The sequence below is a fragment of the Leptodactylus fuscus genome, chromosome 2 (assembly GCF_031893055.1).
Source record: "Leptodactylus fuscus isolate aLepFus1 chromosome 2, aLepFus1.hap2, whole genome shotgun sequence".
Taxonomy (NCBI): Eukaryota; Metazoa; Chordata; class Amphibia; order Anura; family Leptodactylidae; genus Leptodactylus; species Leptodactylus fuscus.
The window spans coordinates 37170485-37188570 of record NC_134266.1 but is presented as its reverse complement, the minus strand read 5'-3'; the positions used below and the strand labels follow the sequence as shown (position 1 = coordinate 37188570).

General features: G+C 41.6%; 1 protein-coding gene across 1 annotated transcript in view; it reads left to right on the top strand.

Annotated features, from left to right (window-relative positions):
* TEKT1 (tektin 1) overlaps positions 1 to 15998 on the top strand; it is a 26024-nt gene extending 10026 nt beyond the window's left edge. Inside the window, exons 5-7 of the mRNA XM_075262605.1 lie at positions 6840 to 7062; positions 9809 to 10005; positions 15839 to 15998. Of these exons, the coding sequence (XP_075118706.1) occupies positions 6840 to 7062; positions 9809 to 10005; positions 15839 to 15998 (580 nt within the window). The remainder of the gene's footprint in view (positions 1 to 6839; positions 7063 to 9808; positions 10006 to 15838) is intronic.
* The last annotated feature ends 2088 nt before the right edge of the window (positions 15999 to 18086 follow it).

The window sequence follows — 18086 nt, the reverse complement described above, 5'->3', positions numbered from 1 at the left end:
GTTAAAAGTCATATACACGGCCACATATAAATATACAGTATATACTTTACACAAACTATATTTAACTATACTTAATCATAAGTGAGCATTATATATAATATCCCAATCTATTTGGGATGTTCTATTGCCCTGCTATGGAATTCAGTTGAACTACCAGCCAGTCCCTATGTATTTTAGTATTGCAGGGCTGCTGCAGCATCTATCTCCTCTATCCCCTCTACTTCTGCCTATCTATCTCCTATCTATCTATCTATCTATCTATCTATCTATCTATCTATCTCTCTATCTCTTTATCTCCTATCTATCTATCTATCTATCTATCTATCCATCTATCTCCTATCTATCTATCTATCTATCTATCTATCTATGTATCTCCTATCTATCTATCTATCTCTCTATCTATCTAATTCTCTATCTATATCCTATCTATCTATCTATCTATCTATCTATCTATCTATCTATCTATCTATCCCCTATCTATCTAATTCTCTATCTATATCCTATCTATCTATCTATCTATCTATATCCTATCTATCTATCTATCTATCTATCTATCTCCTATCTATCTCCTATCTATCTATCTATCTATCTCCTATCTATCTATCTATCTATCTATCTATCTATCTATCTATCTCCTATCTATCTATCTATCTCCTATCTATCTATCTCCTATCAATCTCTATCTACCTATCTCCTATCTATCTATCTATCTATCTATCTATCTATCTATCTATCTCCTATCTATCTATCTATCTATCTATCTCCTATCTATCTATCTATCTCCTATCTATCTATCTATCTATCTATATATCTCTATCTATCTATCTATCTCCTATCTATCTATCTATCTCCTATCTATCTATCTATATCCTATCTATCTCCTATCTATCCATCTATCTCCTATCAATCTCTATCTATCTATCTCCTATCTATCCATCTATCTATCTCCTATCTACCTATCTATCTATCTCCTATCTATCTATCTCCTATCTATCTATCTATCTATCTATCCATCTATCTCCTATCAATCTCTATCTATCTATCTTCTATCTATCTATCTATCTCCTATCTACCTGTCTATCTATCTCCTATCTATCTATCTATCTCCTATCAATATCTATCTATCTATCTATCTATCTATCTATCTATCTATCTATCTATCTATCTATCTCCATCTCCTATCTCTCTCTCTCTCTCTTTCTCTCTCTCTCTATCTATCTCCTATCTATCTATCTATCTATCTATCTATCTATCTATCTATCTATCTATCTATCTCCTATCTATCTATCTCTCTCTCTATCTCATGCGTATAACTACCAATTAAGTAATACATTAAGTCATATTAAACTTAGCATACATCTACATATAGATATAAATACAGTTAGTACAGTATACACTTTACAAACTGTATTCATATATACTGTATCTATACATATTTATATACAAACACACAAATATATACCAATTACACAACATGTTAAAAGTCATATACACGGCCACATATAAATATACAGTATATACTTTACACAAACTATATTTAACTATACTTAATCATAAGTGAGCATTATATATAATATCCCAATCTATTTGGGATGTTCTATTGCCCTGCTATGGAATTCAGTTGAACTACCAGCCAGTCCCTATGTATTTTAGTATTGCAGGGCTGCTGCAGCACCTATCTCCTCTATCCCCTCTACTTCTGCCTATCTATCTCCTATCTATCTATCTATCTATCTATCTATCTATCTATCTATCTATCTATCTCTCTCTCTCTCTATCTCTTTATCTCCTATCTATCTATCTATCTATCTATCTATCTATCTATCATCCATCTATCTATCTATCTATCTATGTATCTCCTATCTATCTATTTATCTATCTATCTATCTATCTCTCTATCTAATTCTCTATCTATATCCTATCTATCTATATCTATCTATCTATCTATCTATCTATCTATCTATCTAATTCTCTATCTATATCCTATCTATCTATCTCCTATCTCTCTCTATTTATCCCTCTATCTTCTATCTATCTATCTATCTATCTATCTATCTATCTCCTATCTATCTACCTATCTATCTATCTATTAATCACAATACACACACAATACACACATGCGTATAACTACCAATTTAGTAATGTTAAGTCATATTAAACTTAGCATACATCTACATATAGATATATATACTGTTAATACAGTATACACTTTACAAACTGTATTCCTATATACTGTATCTATACATATTTATATACAAACACACAAATATATAAATACCAATTACACAACATGTTAAAACTCATATTACACAAACTATATTTAAATATACTTAATACATAAGTGAACACTATATATATATATATATATATATATATATATATATATATATCCCAATCTATTTATCTATCTATCTATCTATCTATCTATCTCCTATATATCTATCTATCTATCTATCTATCTATCATCTATCTATCTATCTATCTTCTATCTATCTATTTCCTATCTATCTATCACTCTATCTATCTCCTATCTATCTATCTTCTATCTATCTGTCTATCTATCTATCTATCTATCTCTATCCTATCTGTCTTCTATCTATCTATTTCCTATCTATCTCCTATCTATCTATCAATCATATCTATTTCCTATTTATCTATCTCCTATCTATCTATCTATCTATCTATCTATCTAACTATCTAACTATCTATCTATCTATCTCCTATCTATCTATCTCTCTCTCTATTTCCTATCTATCTATCTATCTATCTATCTATCTATCTATCTATCTATCTACATAGACATGCCTAAACATAGACATGCCTAAAGACACACACACACACATATGTATATATATATATATATATATATATATATACTGTATATATACTGTATATATATTCTAATATGTTCAGCACTCACAGTGAATATGTCATACATGCTACCTTGATACTATCCCTGCTACCTCCATTATACTTTGCCCTATGAGGAAACAAAGATAAAATCATGTAAGTTACCAAATCAGTCTATGACAGACATACTGGTGGCCATGCATATCTCCTGTATAGTCTCCTGAATATTCGATGCGCTTAACCCCTAGGTGTTCAGCCGCTTACACAAATAATACCTATGGTGGGGAGGTATTCGATGGAATAGAACTGGCTCATCTCTAATCCGCGGTATTCTGATTGGATCTCTTCCCAAAGACGTCACCATAAAGTGATCACTGCAGCAGACGTCCGTCTCCCATCATCACTGGCCAATAACTGCAGACAACTGGTTTTTCAAATTCAGATCCAGCAATCCTATTGGCTGCAGCTAACATGGTGACATATGTAGCTGAGGATTTAACCCATTATGCGCCAATACTGCTTTGGCAGGTTTCCTCCCACCCTCGTAATGCTTGATTCACACATCAGTATGCCATCCATCCGTCTGATTTCAGTTTGACACTTTAAAATGGACTGATGCACATACTGATTGTATACTGACACCTTTTTATGCATATAGCAAACACTGCCCATCCCCTAGAGGACAGATAAGGGGATTAAAAGTAGAAAATTGTAAACAGAGTAGAGATAAGGACGTATAATAAATGACCTTATCTCATATAATAAATGACCTTATCTTTATTCTGTTTATAATTTTTTAGGGAGTGGATTGCCAAACAGTGCTGCTGTCCTGCTGAATGCACAATGGAGGTCAAACACCCCTGTTCTCAGGATTAGTGGGGGTCTCAATGATCAGACCCCCACTGATCAGATATTTATCCTCTATCTGATGGATAGAAGATAAATATTCTCCATAGCGTCACCATTTTACTGAATCGTCCTGATTAATCAGAACAAGAAACATGACACACTGTCATCCTTGCTAACATTTTTGGAGTGTTAATGGTGCAATTCTGAACCCCATGCCCCAGCTATATAATGTGTGAATGAGGCCTCAGCATTGAGTGGAGAGCTACATACCTGAGCATACCGTCCTCTTCAAGCTATCAAGCTCAAGTGAGCCAAGATGGTTCAGGTTAAGAGCTTTACACATTCCATACCAATTGTGATGTCATATGGTAACTATGATGTCATGAGCCCTGTGATGTCATTGTAACTGAACTCTTGTCTTCTTTATTCAGCTATGTTTTATTTATTTGTACAGTTTAGACAAAACATAATAATAATAATAATAATAATAATAATATAGAAAACAGTATAACATTAACATCACTACAGTATACTACGAACAGATGACAGTGCAAGCGTTGTACTACAATACCTATTGCATCTATAAAGATAATAGACATCTTGTATTTTGTGTCCATACAAAATTCCAAAAATGTATTTTCTGGAAAGGAATTTAGGAGGAATAGACATTTTTATATTCTTCCAAGGAATGATCATTTTAATGACTTCGATTTAACTAAATGCCTCCAGATATCTGAGAGTAATGGAGGGAAATTTGCCTAAAAGAGAGTAGAGTTTAATGAATTTATGTGACCTCCCAGATATCTAATCACTTGTTTTCACCATATGTACAGGAAAGAGGTTGTAAGACTTTTGTGTGCATGTGCCAGATCAGTGGTTGAATGGTACCGAAGGCACATAGATGATATCTGTTTGTCACCTTTACCTCCACAGCCCCATTTACTTCTTTCGGTGAGCCCAGGTTGCAAAATGGAGAAGTATAGCTCTTATTCTACGTTTTGCCCCAGACCAAAAAAACATAGTACACTATATACACTTGCAATGCACCCAGTGGCATAACTAGGAATGGCGGGGTCCCGTGGTGAACTTTTGACATGCCCCCCCCCCCTGCTTTCCTGCATGCTCTATTATGCCCCATAGTGGCCCCAGTACACAGTATTATGCCCCTAGTGGCCCCAGTACACAGTATTATGCCCCATAGTGGCCCCTGCGCACAGTATTATGCCCCAATGAACAATTATTACATACCTCCCAACCGTCCCGATTTCCGCGGGACATTCACGATTTCAGTGACGTGTCCCGCGGTCCCGGTTGGAGGGAGGTATGTCCCGATTTCAACTCAGATCTGCGTCCAGAGGACGTAGATCTGAGTTGAACACATACACGGCTACATACGCCGCTGCGCGCCGCCTACTGGCTGTGTAGACGCGATGTGATGACGTCACATCGCGTCTACAACTGTGTGCCAGTGAGAGAGAGAGAGGCGCGCAGAGAGCGGTGAGGGAGCGAAGGAGAAGTGTAATGTGTACACTAAGGTGGAACGTGAAACTGGGGGCAGATGAAGTAGAGGATGGCATGACACTAGGGGCAGAGATGTGGAGACATGAATCTGGGGGCAGAGATGGAGGGGACATGAATCTGGGGGCAGAGATGGAGGGGACATGAATCTGGGGGCAGAGATGGAGGGGACATGAATCTGGGGGCAGAGATGGAGGGGACATGAATCTGGGGGCAGAGATGGAGGGGACATGAATCTGGGGGCAGAGATGGGGGGGGACAAGAAACTGGGGGCAGAGATGGAGGGGACATGAATCTGGGGGCAGAGATGGAGGGGACATGAATCTGGGGGCAGAGATGGAGGGGACATGAATCTGGGGGCAGAGATGGAGGGGACATGAAACTCGGGGCAGAGATGGAGGGGACATGAAACTCGGGGCAGAGATGGAGGGGGGACATGAAACTCGGGGCAGATGAAGGGTGTATATGAAACTGGGGAGAGATAGAGGAGGGACATAATTTGCGGGTGACTGTAGGAGAATTATACTGTGTACGGGCAGATGAAAAATTAATGAGTGGGTGGAGTCCACACAAACGTGGGCGGGGCTAGCGCACCGCACATTTTGTCCTTCATTCGGTTCTTCAAAAGTTGGGAGGTATGTTATTATACTCTGGCGTCTGAAAAGACCCCAAAGTATAATAATTGGAGACCGAGAGGGAATCCCAACATAAACACTGTCACTTACCTATCCTCGACTCGGCTGCAGTCCTCGGTGGTGTCGGCCATCTTGAATGACGTCCGGACGTTACATGATCCGGGATGCAGGCCCCGGTCATGTGACGTCAGGGGTGTCACACAACTAGGCCTGAAGCCTGTCTGGATCGTGGAGTGGTAAGTAACACTGTTTTTTATGTTCCCTTACCTCTCCCGGGCTTCCGATCATTATACTCGGGGGTCTGAAAAGACCCCACCGAGTATAAGAATAGTGTTTGTGGGGCCTGTGGATCACTTAACGATCCCGGCCCCTGTCAGTATTGGTAAATAAATAGGGCCCGTTTCTGTCTGGAGTAACTCCAGCCGGTAACGGCATATTAAGAAAAAAAAAAAAAAACCGCAGCGGTATCGGCTGTCGCCGGGCCCCTAATGTCCCAGGCCCTGTGGCCGCTGCTACCCCAGTAGTTACGCCACTGGATTCTACCCAAATTGGCAGAATCAATTTGTGCCTATTGCTTGTGCCGTTGAAGCGTCCTTTTGGCGCCGTCCACTGTACAGCCTTCACATGCTACTGCCTGATACCATGTAGTCCAGCCAAGTGGAAAAAGTGTCATATAAAAGGGGGGTAATCCTGCAAATCAGACCTCATAAAAAGTTGGGTTTTGAAATGAAATTTTCCATCTTTGGCTGTTTATACACTGGCAAGTAGGAAATTGTAACTTCACTTCTTTTCCAAAAAAATTACATGGACATACTGGCTGTATGTTTTTTTTTTTTTTTTGCAAAACCATGAATGGATCCCATTACAAGAGAGTAGGTAAACAGGACTGTAACCCATTATGGGTCCAAACAAATCTGTCCTCTGTATCCTAATGGGGATCGATCCAGCGACTACAGTTCTGACAATATTGTCTTTTATTGTTCTTAGCTCAGTAACACCTAAAGAGTGGGAAGATTTCAGCAATGCTAACATAGAGAAAGCAGAAAAGCAGAGGAACAATGCTGTAGCACTGCGGGCTTTGATTGACAGCATCTTGTCTGAAACAGCTTGTGACATGCATAAACAATGTGATACAGTCAATTTTGCCTTGAAAAGACGTGTAACAGAGACTAAGGATGCAAAAAACAAGTTGGAAGTTCACTTGGCAAAGGTAAATATAGTGCAATCTCTATTAGAATCTGTATATATTATTCTTATATTTGTAAGGCAATGGAGGATCACCTGCCTGTAAATGTTGCTGTATTAATCTGTTAAGGTGCAGTACCACTGTTGGTCAATAGGGGCATTGAACGTGAGGAACTAGAGTCTGTATAGCCAGTAGGAATAGTCACAATTGATGACAAGTTGCACCAGACACACGAGAGGGATAGCAGGGAGGCAGCCTTCAAAGATTCCTCGGTAGTGTAGTGTGTGTGCAATGTTGTGTACGTCTCTGTGCATACTGTGTCTGTGCGTGTTCACTGTTGTGCATGTGCAGTGTCATATGTATGTGTGTGTGTCTGTGTGCATGCATTGTATAGGCGTCTACTGTATATGTAGTGTGGGGGAGGTAGGCTCAGCAGTAGCAGCAGCGGACCCAGACAGTCAGAGACAGACACCAAAATCAGTTTAAACAGGGTTTTAGCCCTGTGTGTTTATTTTGCAAAAAGGTATTGGCAAACAAAAACAGGCCTTTACTTCAGGCAAAAACAGAAACACAAATACCTGCCCAGCTAGGCGACTAACTACACAGAAGCAATCTGTCTATACGTGTGGCTTGCTTCAACCACACGGACAAAACAAATCAATAAGAAATACAAGCTGTGGAGCACCCACTGGTCTCACCAGTTTTCAGTTTGGCTGGACAGGACCTGGCTCCACCACTCTCCCCCAGGAACTGCCCAGGACTGAAGTTTTGAGAGGCTTTATAGGCCTGTGATTAGGCCTAACTGTTCCCACCTGTACACGCAAGCTCCTTCCTGCAGTAGGATGAGAAGAGGTTAATACTGACAGATGCCTTGCTACAGCTATTGAAGCCCTCACTCACCACACATATGAGAGGACTCTAGGGGAGATATAGCGTCCTTCCAGGACTTTTCCTGTCACTTTCTTACAGTAGTTAAATCATAACCAAACTAATGACAGTATCTTTTAGTGCTCCTTACACACTTTCCAAAGATGTGTATGTTATTAAGCATTGCAGCTTTACTAGTGAGGCCCTTTTCACCTAATTTGCTTAAAAATAAAGCAGCAAATTTCTTGATAATGGGGCTACAATGCTGAATAATAAAGGCGTATTTGGAAGGAACACTACAAGGTACTGTCATTACTTGATTACAAATTAATTCCCTGATGACAGACTCCCTTTAAGTTATATCTGGCAACCCTGCAATTGTTACATGGCACACCGAGTACCTCATTTTTTATTTTTTTCATTTAAAGTGGCACGTCGTGCAAAGAAAGGTAGCTTGTCTTTGGCTTAGGGGACAGTGTTCAGGAGATGTATCTGTCCTTTGTGGGGGCAGTAATAAAGATTGTAATGTGTGTGTGTGTGTGGGGGGGGGGGTGCAGGGGGGCACTAAGGAGCATTATACGACGAGGGGGACCAATAGTTCATTAGAACATATCCCATTAGTGTTCCTCATACACACAGTATAAAGCTCCCTAGTGCCTACACATAGTATAATGCCATGTTATTGCCCCCACACAGTATAATGACACGGTAATGCCTCCCCAGACAATATAGTGCCATTTTAGTGCTTCCTCAGACGGTATAGTGCCGCATTAGCACCTCCCCAGACAGTATAGTGCCGCATTAGTGCCTCCCCAGACAGTATAGTGCCGCATTAGTGCCTCCCCAGACAGTATAGTGCGGCATTAGTGCCTCCCCAGACAGTATAGTGCGGCATTAGTGCCTCCCCAGACAGTATAGCGCGGCATTAGTGCCTCCCCAGACAGTATAGCGCGGCGTTAGTGCCTCCGCAGACAGTACAGTGCCGCATTAGTACCTCACCAGATAGTATAGTGCCGCATTAGTGCCCCCCCAGACAGTATAGTACCGCATTAGTGCTTCCCAAGACAATATAATGCCACCCTAGTGCCTCCTCAGACAATAATAGTGTCACATTTGTGCCTCGCTAGACAGTATAGTGCCGCAATAGTGCCTCCCTAGACAATTTAGTGCCCTGTTAGGGCTTCCTCAGACAATATAGTGCACAGTACTGCTCCCTTACTACTTAGTGACATTCAGCACTGTACTCCATTTCACCACCAGGTTATGTTAAATTAATATGAAATATCTTTTCTTATTTTCCTTCTTTAAACCTTGGATATGTCTTATAGTCAGACATGTCTTATCGTGTTCAGCTACTGTTTGGCTTGGACTTAAACCAGATGGCGGACACAAGCCAGTTGAACTTTACTAAAAGTAGTTGAGTACCCCTGGATTATTGCAACATTCAAGCTGATGGGCCTTCTGCTGACATTTACCAGTAAATAGAACCGGGTTTGTTCATGCCTTCTATAACAACACCTGTTGTGTTGGTGCTGTGTGCACTATCACCACATCTACAACCACAATCATTGTCTGCACCAGCCTGTTACATGGCCTATACATATCTACAGCAGCAACCTTCTTATAACACTGTTCCTTTATAGGGGACCTGTCACCATAATACAGTCTAGTCTTCTGGCTTTGTGTATTAGAGCAAGAGGAGCTAAGCAGAATAAAACTGAATGCTCCATATAACATACAATATTTCTATATTGAACCAGACTCCTGAAGACTACACTTACATTACCTACACTAAATGAACCTATATGTATGAGAATCTGGGCTGTAATGAAGATCACTTTCATTATCTACATAGAAAAGTTACCGTAATTACTGTATATCCATTCTTTATTCATATGAACAGGTTATGGATGAGATCAGTTCCCAGGAAAAGAATATACAAGCCCTTAAGAAAGCCATCGCAGATAAAGAAGGACCTATCAAAGTGGCTCAGACTCGTCTAGAAACCAGAACCCTGAGACCTAATGCTGAGCTGTGTCGTGACCCTGCACAATACAGACTTATCACTGAAGTCCAGGAGATCACTACCAATGTTGAAAGGTGAGTGAAATATAAGAATGATCACATCTGTAAGTTTACCGTTTACTATAGGATAGATCAAGTGCAAAATAGTATTGTATTTTGATTTTTATAAAACCTTTAGTGGGCGGCCATATTGGAGGCACATGCCTCTTTCCTGAACTTCCTTCTTCTTTCCTTCCCTACTTTTTGGACTGGGTCTAGGTCATACTAGCCAACTACCCCACTATGCCCGGGATGCTCATTTAAACAGGAGGGGCCTCCCAGATTCCCAGAAGAGTGGTCAAATCTCCTTTGGTAGGATGTTCACCAGGCTTTCGGTCATTAAATATTTGATTTTCATGCATCGGTCACATCATGAAAAAGGGGCACGACCAGCAAATCAACGTGCCTACATCACAAAAAAGGGTTGTAACATGGTCAAAAACAGGATGTGTTATGTCCCTAAAGAGCCATCTCCTTGCCAGTAGGGAATGTAGCCTCATCTGGGTGCTGTTCTCTCAGACATCCACTCTGATACGTTAGCAAGTGTGGTCTAGGCCTCTTACACTAGTGCAACCTGCCTTGTTCTAAAGCACTCTTCCTTTTGAGGGAAGTTGCAAGCAAAGTCTCAAAGTGGCCATACACATCAGATGAAGGTCAGACTAATCCTCCCAATTTCTGACTGTGCTTAAAGGGGCTCCATCATTGGGAAAAGTCATTTTTAACTAAGCACATACTTGCATAGCCTTTAGAAAGGCTATTACACACATACCGTTTGTATGCTAATTGCCTCAGTAGTTTTTGAAAGAGCCTGTTTTTATTAATATGCTAATTAGCCTACAGTGAGCACTCCGGAAGTCTCATCGTGCAACCTCTGCTATTCTCTCCTATGTGTGTATATAGCACAGGCTGCTGCTGCTGCTGATGTCTCATCTCCCTGTTTGCACACACACATAGGAGAGAATAGCAGAGATGAGTGCTGCTGGGAACTTCTGATGCGCGCTGGAGGCTAATTAGCATATGAATTAAAAAAGGGGCTTATTCAGAAACTACTGAGGCAATTTACATACAAAAGGTAGGTGTGGAATAGCCTTTCTAAAGGCTATGCAAGTATGTGCTTAGTTAAAAATGACTTTTCCCAATGATAGAGCCCCTTTAAGGGTGGCCAGACTGTACCCCAATATCTGGTTGTTCAGGGAAGAAAAGGTATCTGGCAGTGACTTATTTAACTTTCCCCAGTGAGACCACTTATACAGTTAGGGCCAGAAATATTTGGACAGTGACACAAGTTTTGTTCTTTTAGCTGTTTACTAAAACATGTTCAGAAATACAATTATATATATAATATGGGCTGAAAGTGCACACTCCCAGCTGCAATATGAGAGTTTCCACATCCAAATCGGAGAAAGGGTTTAGGAATCATAGCTCTGTAATGCATAGCCTCCTCTTTTTCAAGGGACCAAAAGTAATTGGACAATGGACTCTAAGGGCTGCAATTAACTCTGAAGGCGTCTCCCTCGTAAACCTGTAATCAATGAAGTAGTTAAAAGGTCTGGGGTTGATTCCAGGTGTGTGGTTTTGCATTTGGAAGCTGTTGCTGTGACCAGACAACATGCGGTCAAAGGAACTCTCAATTGAGGTGAAGCAGAACATCCTGAGGCTGAAAAAAAAAAAAATCCATCAGAGAGATAGCAGACATGCTTGGAGTAGCAAAATCAACAGTCGGGTACATTCTAAGAAAAATGGAATTGACTGGTGAGCTTGGGAACTCAAAAAGGCCTGGGCGTCCACGGATGACAACAGTGGTGGATGATCGCCGCATACTTTCTTTGGTCAAGAAGAACCCGTTCACAACATCAACTGAAGTCCAGAACACTCTCAGTGAAGTAGGTGTATCTGTCTCTAAGTCAACAGTAAAGAGAAGACTCCATGAAAGTAAATACAAAGGGTTCACATCTACAGTCCTATGAAAAAGTTTGGGCACCCCTATTAATCTTAATCATTTTTAGTTCTAAATATTTTGGTATTTGCAACAGCCATTTCAGTTTGATATATCTAATAACTGATGGACACAGTAATATTTCAGGATTGAAATGAGGTTTATTGTACTAACAGAAAATGCGCAATATGCATTAAACCAAAATTTGACCGGTGCAAAAATATGGGCACCTCAACAGAAAAGTGACATTAATATTTAGTACATCCTCCTTTTGCAAAGATAACAGCCTCTAGTCGCTTCCTGTAGATTTTAATCAGTTCCTGGATCCTGGATAAAGGTATTTTGGACAAACAATTCAAGTTCAGTTAAGTTAGATGGTCGCCGAGCATGGACAGCCCGCTTCAAATCATCCCACAGATGTTCAATGATATTCAGGTCTGGGGACTGGAATGGCCATTCCAGAACATTGTAATTGTTCCTCTGCATGAATGCCTGAGGATTTGGAGCGGTGTTTTGGATCATTGTCTTGCTGAAATATCCATCCCCGGCGTAACTTCAACTTCGTCACTGATTCTTGAACATTATTCTCAAGAATCTGCTGATACTGAGTGGAATCCATGCGACCCTCAACTTTAACAAGATTCCCGATGCCGGCATTGGCCACACAGCCCCAAAGCATGATGGAACCTCCACCAAATTTTACAGTGGGTAGCATGTGTTTTTCTTGGAATGCTGTTTCTTTTTGGACGCCATGCATAACGCCTTTTTTTACAACCAAACAACTCAATTTTTGTTTCCAAAATGAAGCTGCCTTGTCCAAATGTGCTTTTTCATACCTCAGGCAACTCTATTTGTGGCGTACGTGCAGAAATGGCTTCTTTCTCATCACTCTCCCATACAGCTTCTATTTGTGCAAAGTGCGCTGTATAGTTGACCGATGCACAGTGACACCATCTGCAGCAAGATGATGCTGCAGCTCTTTGGAGGTGGTCTGTGGAATGTCCTTGACTGTTCTCACCATTCTTCTTCTCTGCCTTTCTGATATTTTTCTTGGCCTGCCACTTCTGGGCTTAACAAGAACTGTCCCTGTGGTCTTCCATTTCCTTACTATGTTCCTCACAGTGGAAACTGACAGGTTAAATCTCTGAGACAGCTTTTTGTATCCTTCCGTTGAACAACTATGTTGGAACAATCTTTGTTTTCAGATCATTTGAGAGTTGTTTTGAGTAGCCCATGATGCCACTCTTCAGAGGAGATTCAAATAGGAGATCAACTTGCAATTGGCCACCTTAAATACCTTTTCTTATGATTGGATACATCTGGCTATGAAGTTCAAAGCTCACTGAGGTTACAAAACCAATTTTGTGCTTCAGTAAGTCAGTAAAAAGTAGTTAGGAGTATTCAAATCAATAAAATGATAAGGGTGCCCATACTTTTGCACCGGTCAAATTTTGGTTTAATGCATATTGTGCATTTTCTGTTAGTACAATAAACCTCATTTCAATCCTGAAATATTACTGTGTCCATCAGTTATTAGATATATCAAACTGAAATGGCTGTTGCAAACACCAAAATATTTAGAACTAAAAATGATTAAGATTAAGGGCTAGTTCACACGTGAACTGCCCGCGCGGGTTTTGACACAGAGAGAGCCACGGCGAGCCGCGTCTCTCTCTTGTCAAAACCCGCCCGCCGCGACCATCGCTGTCGCGGCTTAACCCTCTGCTGTCGGCTCAAATGAATGAGCCGACATAGGAGGGAGCTGCGGGGGGCGGAAGCCGCGCGGCTGAGACTGCGCGGCTTCCGCCTGAAGAAAGGACATGTCCTTTCTTTTCTCCGCTAGCAGCAGCTCGCCGCTAGCGGAGAACAGAAGCCCGGCGGTCTCCATATACCACCATTATAAGGGGAGGTTTTGGACGCGAAATCCGCTGTCAAAAACCTCCCCTTATACTCACGTGTGAACTAGCCCTAATAGGGGTGCCCAAACTTTTTCATAGGACTGTAGATGCAAACCATTCATCAATTCCAAAAATAGACAGGCCAGAGTTAAATTTGCTGAAAAACACCTCAAGAAGCCAGCTCAGTTCTGGAAAAGTATTCTATGGACAGATGAGACAAAGATCAACCTGTACCAGAATGATGGGAAGAAAAAAGTTTGGAGAAGAAAGGGAACATCACATGATGCAAGGCACACCACATCCTCTGTAAAACATGGTGGAGGCAACGTGATGGCATGGGCATGCATGGCTTTCAATGGCACTGGGTCACTTGTGTTTATTGATGACATAACAGCAGACAAGAGTAGCTGGACGAATTCTGAAGTGTACCGGGATATACTTTCAGCCCAGATTCAGCCAAATGCTGCCAAGTTGATCGGACGGCGCTTCATAGTACAGATGGACAATGACCTCAAGCAGACAGCCAAAGATACCCAGGAGTTCATGAGTGCAAAAAAGTGGAACATTCTGCAATGGCCAAGTCAATCACCAGATCTTAACCCAATTGATTATGCATTTCACTTGCTCAAATCCAGACTTAAGGCGGAAAGACCCACAAACAAGCAAGACCTGAAGGCTGCGGCTGTAAAGGCCTGGCAAAGCATTAAGAAGGAGGAAACCCAGCGTTTGGTGATGTCCATGGGTTCCAGACTTAAGGCAGTGATTGCCTCCAAAGGATTCGCAACAAAATCTAGAAAAAAAAAATATTTTGTTTGGGTTATGTTTATTTGTCCAATTACTTTTGAGCTCCTAAAATGTGGAGTGTTTGTAAAGAAATGTGTACAATTCCTACATTTTCTATCACATATTTTTGTTCAACCCTTCAAATTAAACGTTACAATCTGCACTTGAATTCTGTTGTAGAGGTTTCATTTCAAAACCAATGTGGTGGCATGCAGAGCCCAACTCGCGAAAATTGTGTCACTGTCCAAATATTTCTGGCCCTAACTGTATACAAAAAAAAAGATTCAGCACTCACTCTATGTAATAAGTCCTATAGAATTTGCCAAATTGATTTCTATGGCAGTTTAATAAAGATAGTGTTAATAATTTTAGAACTCTCTCTGTGTTAAAGAGAACCTTTCACCCCCTCTAACAAATCCAGCTTTCACATCATTTAATAGGTTCTGCCCCATTGATTCTGGCACGGTTGGATATTTTTCTCTAACTCCTACCATTCCTGAGCAATCATTGCTGTTAGTTTTGGTGCCTGATTTACTATTTAGCCTTATTTAGCCTCTGTACTGTCAGGAGGGTAGTGTCAGGCAGGAGCAGACAAGGGGTGTGATTCTGAGCTCTGACACTGGCTCCTTCTGATCTGATTGGTGCTCTGAATCACACCTGACACCGCCCTTCTGACATTACAGAGCTGTCATAGACCATCAGGCACCAAAATTACCTGCACTTGTTGCTTGGGAACAGTGGGGGCTAGAGACTAAATTCCAACTGTGCTGGAATCAGTGGGGGGTTGGGGAACTATCTTGAATTGGTGGAGGTTATGAACGTTCCTCTTTAAAGGGGTTTTTCAGGGGTTATATATAATGACCTATTCATAGAATAGATTAGGGATGGGCAATTTATTGTAAAATAACCAAAAGTCAGCTCAATTAATTGTGTAAACTTGGTCACATTGAATATTTAAATTATTTTGCATCCATGCCATCCTCTCTTACTGCCATGGGCTAAAGAACATGTCATTCACTGTACTCTATCTAGTCGGGATTGCTGATATGTGAATAACCTAAACCATAGCATATAACTAGGGGGCATGACAAGAAAAAACAGCCTAAAACAGTCCTAAAATAATCAGTCATTAATTGTAAGCGAAGTGATAAAATCATCAATATCATCCAGAAAACTCCTTTTGTGTACAAATCGCACTTAAACACATAAACGTTTTAATTGATTATTTCATTTTTTAATTATTTTTTGGCAGACTACGGGAAACTCTGAGCCAGGCAGAAGCTGAGCTGAAAGGCTTGATCCGTAACCAGCTGTCTCTAGAAGAGGAGATCCAAGTCAAAGAAAATACTCTGTACATCGATGAAGTCATATGTATGCAGATGAGAGAAGCTATCTCAATTAACAATTTCTGAATCCTTATAAGAAGTAGATTACTGAAAAGTGTGACTTATCTATTCAGTATTCACTATAGTGATCCTAGAACATAAGAAAAGAAAAAAAGAACAAAATTTCTTGTGTTAAATACATTTATTTATTCACAAGCAACTCGAGGTTGTATTTATTCTTTTTTTAGCTCTTATAAGTTTAATCGCGCTTCATCAAGGGTGTAACTAGGGTGGGGGGTAACAAGAGCATGTCCCCTGACTGCTGAATGCCAGCGCGGGCGCCAAGAAGTTCCTTTACATTAGTCAAAGTATTTAAATACAGGTGGGTAACATGGCGGCTCAGTGGTTAGCACTGTAGCCTTGCAGCGCTGGAGTCCTGGCTTGGAATCCTGCCAAGGACAAAACATCTGCAAGGAGTTTGTATGTTCTCCCCGTGTTTGCATGGATTTCCTCCTATATTCCAAAGACATACTGATATGGAAAAATGATACATTGTGAGCCCTATATGGGGCTGATAATCTACATTTAAAAAAAGTATTTAGGGCAGCAAACTTACCCATTGACCTAGGTGCAAGAGACTCTGGCACTAGCTCTGACTTCGGTGACATTTTTCCAGTTAACCACTTATGGACCGCCCATAGACTACATACGTCCGGAAGGTGGTTGCATTGTTCTGACAGGACGTACCGGAACGTCCAATCAGAACACAGCAGCTGCATGAGATCATGGGAGCTGGCTGTAATTTCAGCCAGAGCTCCTAGAGAGAAGGTTTATTACCTTCCCTGCCTTCTCAATCGCTGTGTATACAGCACTCAATGGATACACAGCTATGGGCGCCACCATGATGCGGCCGCCCTTTGACTCGGCGGTCACGTGATCCGCCGGTGTCAGCGTCCTCTAAGAGCTGCTGGGTCCTATAGAACCCAGATCAGCTCTATAAGGTCTATAGTAATGTGTAGGAGGATATTTTCCTCCTGCAACTGGGGCTAAATGTACCAGCCCCAGTTGCAGGGGAAATCAGTTTCTAATACAAAAAAAAAGTGATCAGATGTCCCCAAAGGTCTATTATGACCTTATGGTGATACAATCCTGAATGCGCTTGTAAGCGGCCATTTTCTCGTGGCCTGTGGGCATGTGCAATCTGCTCTGCCCGAGGCCTAGAAGTCTGAAACCTGCAGCAGAAGAAGAGGACGTTCCTGACGAAGATGGAGGCGGCGCTGGAGAGAGTTCTCTGGCAGCATTGGGGACGCCCCCAGTGCTGTTTGAGCGTTGGGGACCGCCCGCAGTGCTGCTAGAGAACGAATTTGCTTACCGACAAGAACCAGGATTCCTATGGAACAGCGGTGCGGAGAAGACAACAAAAGGTAGGAGAAGAATAGACTTTCTTAAGGCTATTCTGACGTGTTACTAAGAAAAAAATGTGTTTGTATGATAGGATCCCTTTAACCCACTGAAATGACTGCTGGGTGTACTCAGGCATACCTCCCAACTTTTGAAGAACCGAAAGAGGGATAAAATGTGCGGCGCGTGTAGCGCGTCGCGACAATTTAGCCCTGCCCACTTTTGTGTTGGCTCCGCCCATTCTCATTAATTTCCTACAGTCACCCGTAAATTATATGTCCCCCCTCTATCTCTCCCCCAGTTTCATATACACCCTTCATCTGCCCCCACTTTCATGCCCCCCTCCATCTCTGCCCCCAGTTTCATGTCCCCTCCATCTCTGCCCCCAGTTTCATGTCCCCTCCATCTCTTCCCCCAGTTTCATGTCCCCTCCATCTCTGCCCCCAGTTTCATGTCCCTCCATCTCTGTCCCCAAATTCATGTCCCCCATCTCTGCCCCCAGATTCATGTCCCCCATCTCTGCCCCCAGTTTCATGTCCCTCCATGTCCCCCATCTCTGCCCCCAGATTCATGTCCCCTCATCTTTGCCTCCAGATTCATGTCCCCTCCATCTCTGCCCCAGATTCATGTCCCCTCCATCTCTGCCCCCAGATTCATGTCCCCTCCATCTCTGCCCCCAGATTCATGCCCCTCCATCTCTGCCCCCAGATTCATGTCCCCCATCTCTGCCCCCAGTTTCATGTCCCCCATCTCTGCCCCCAGATTCATGTCCCC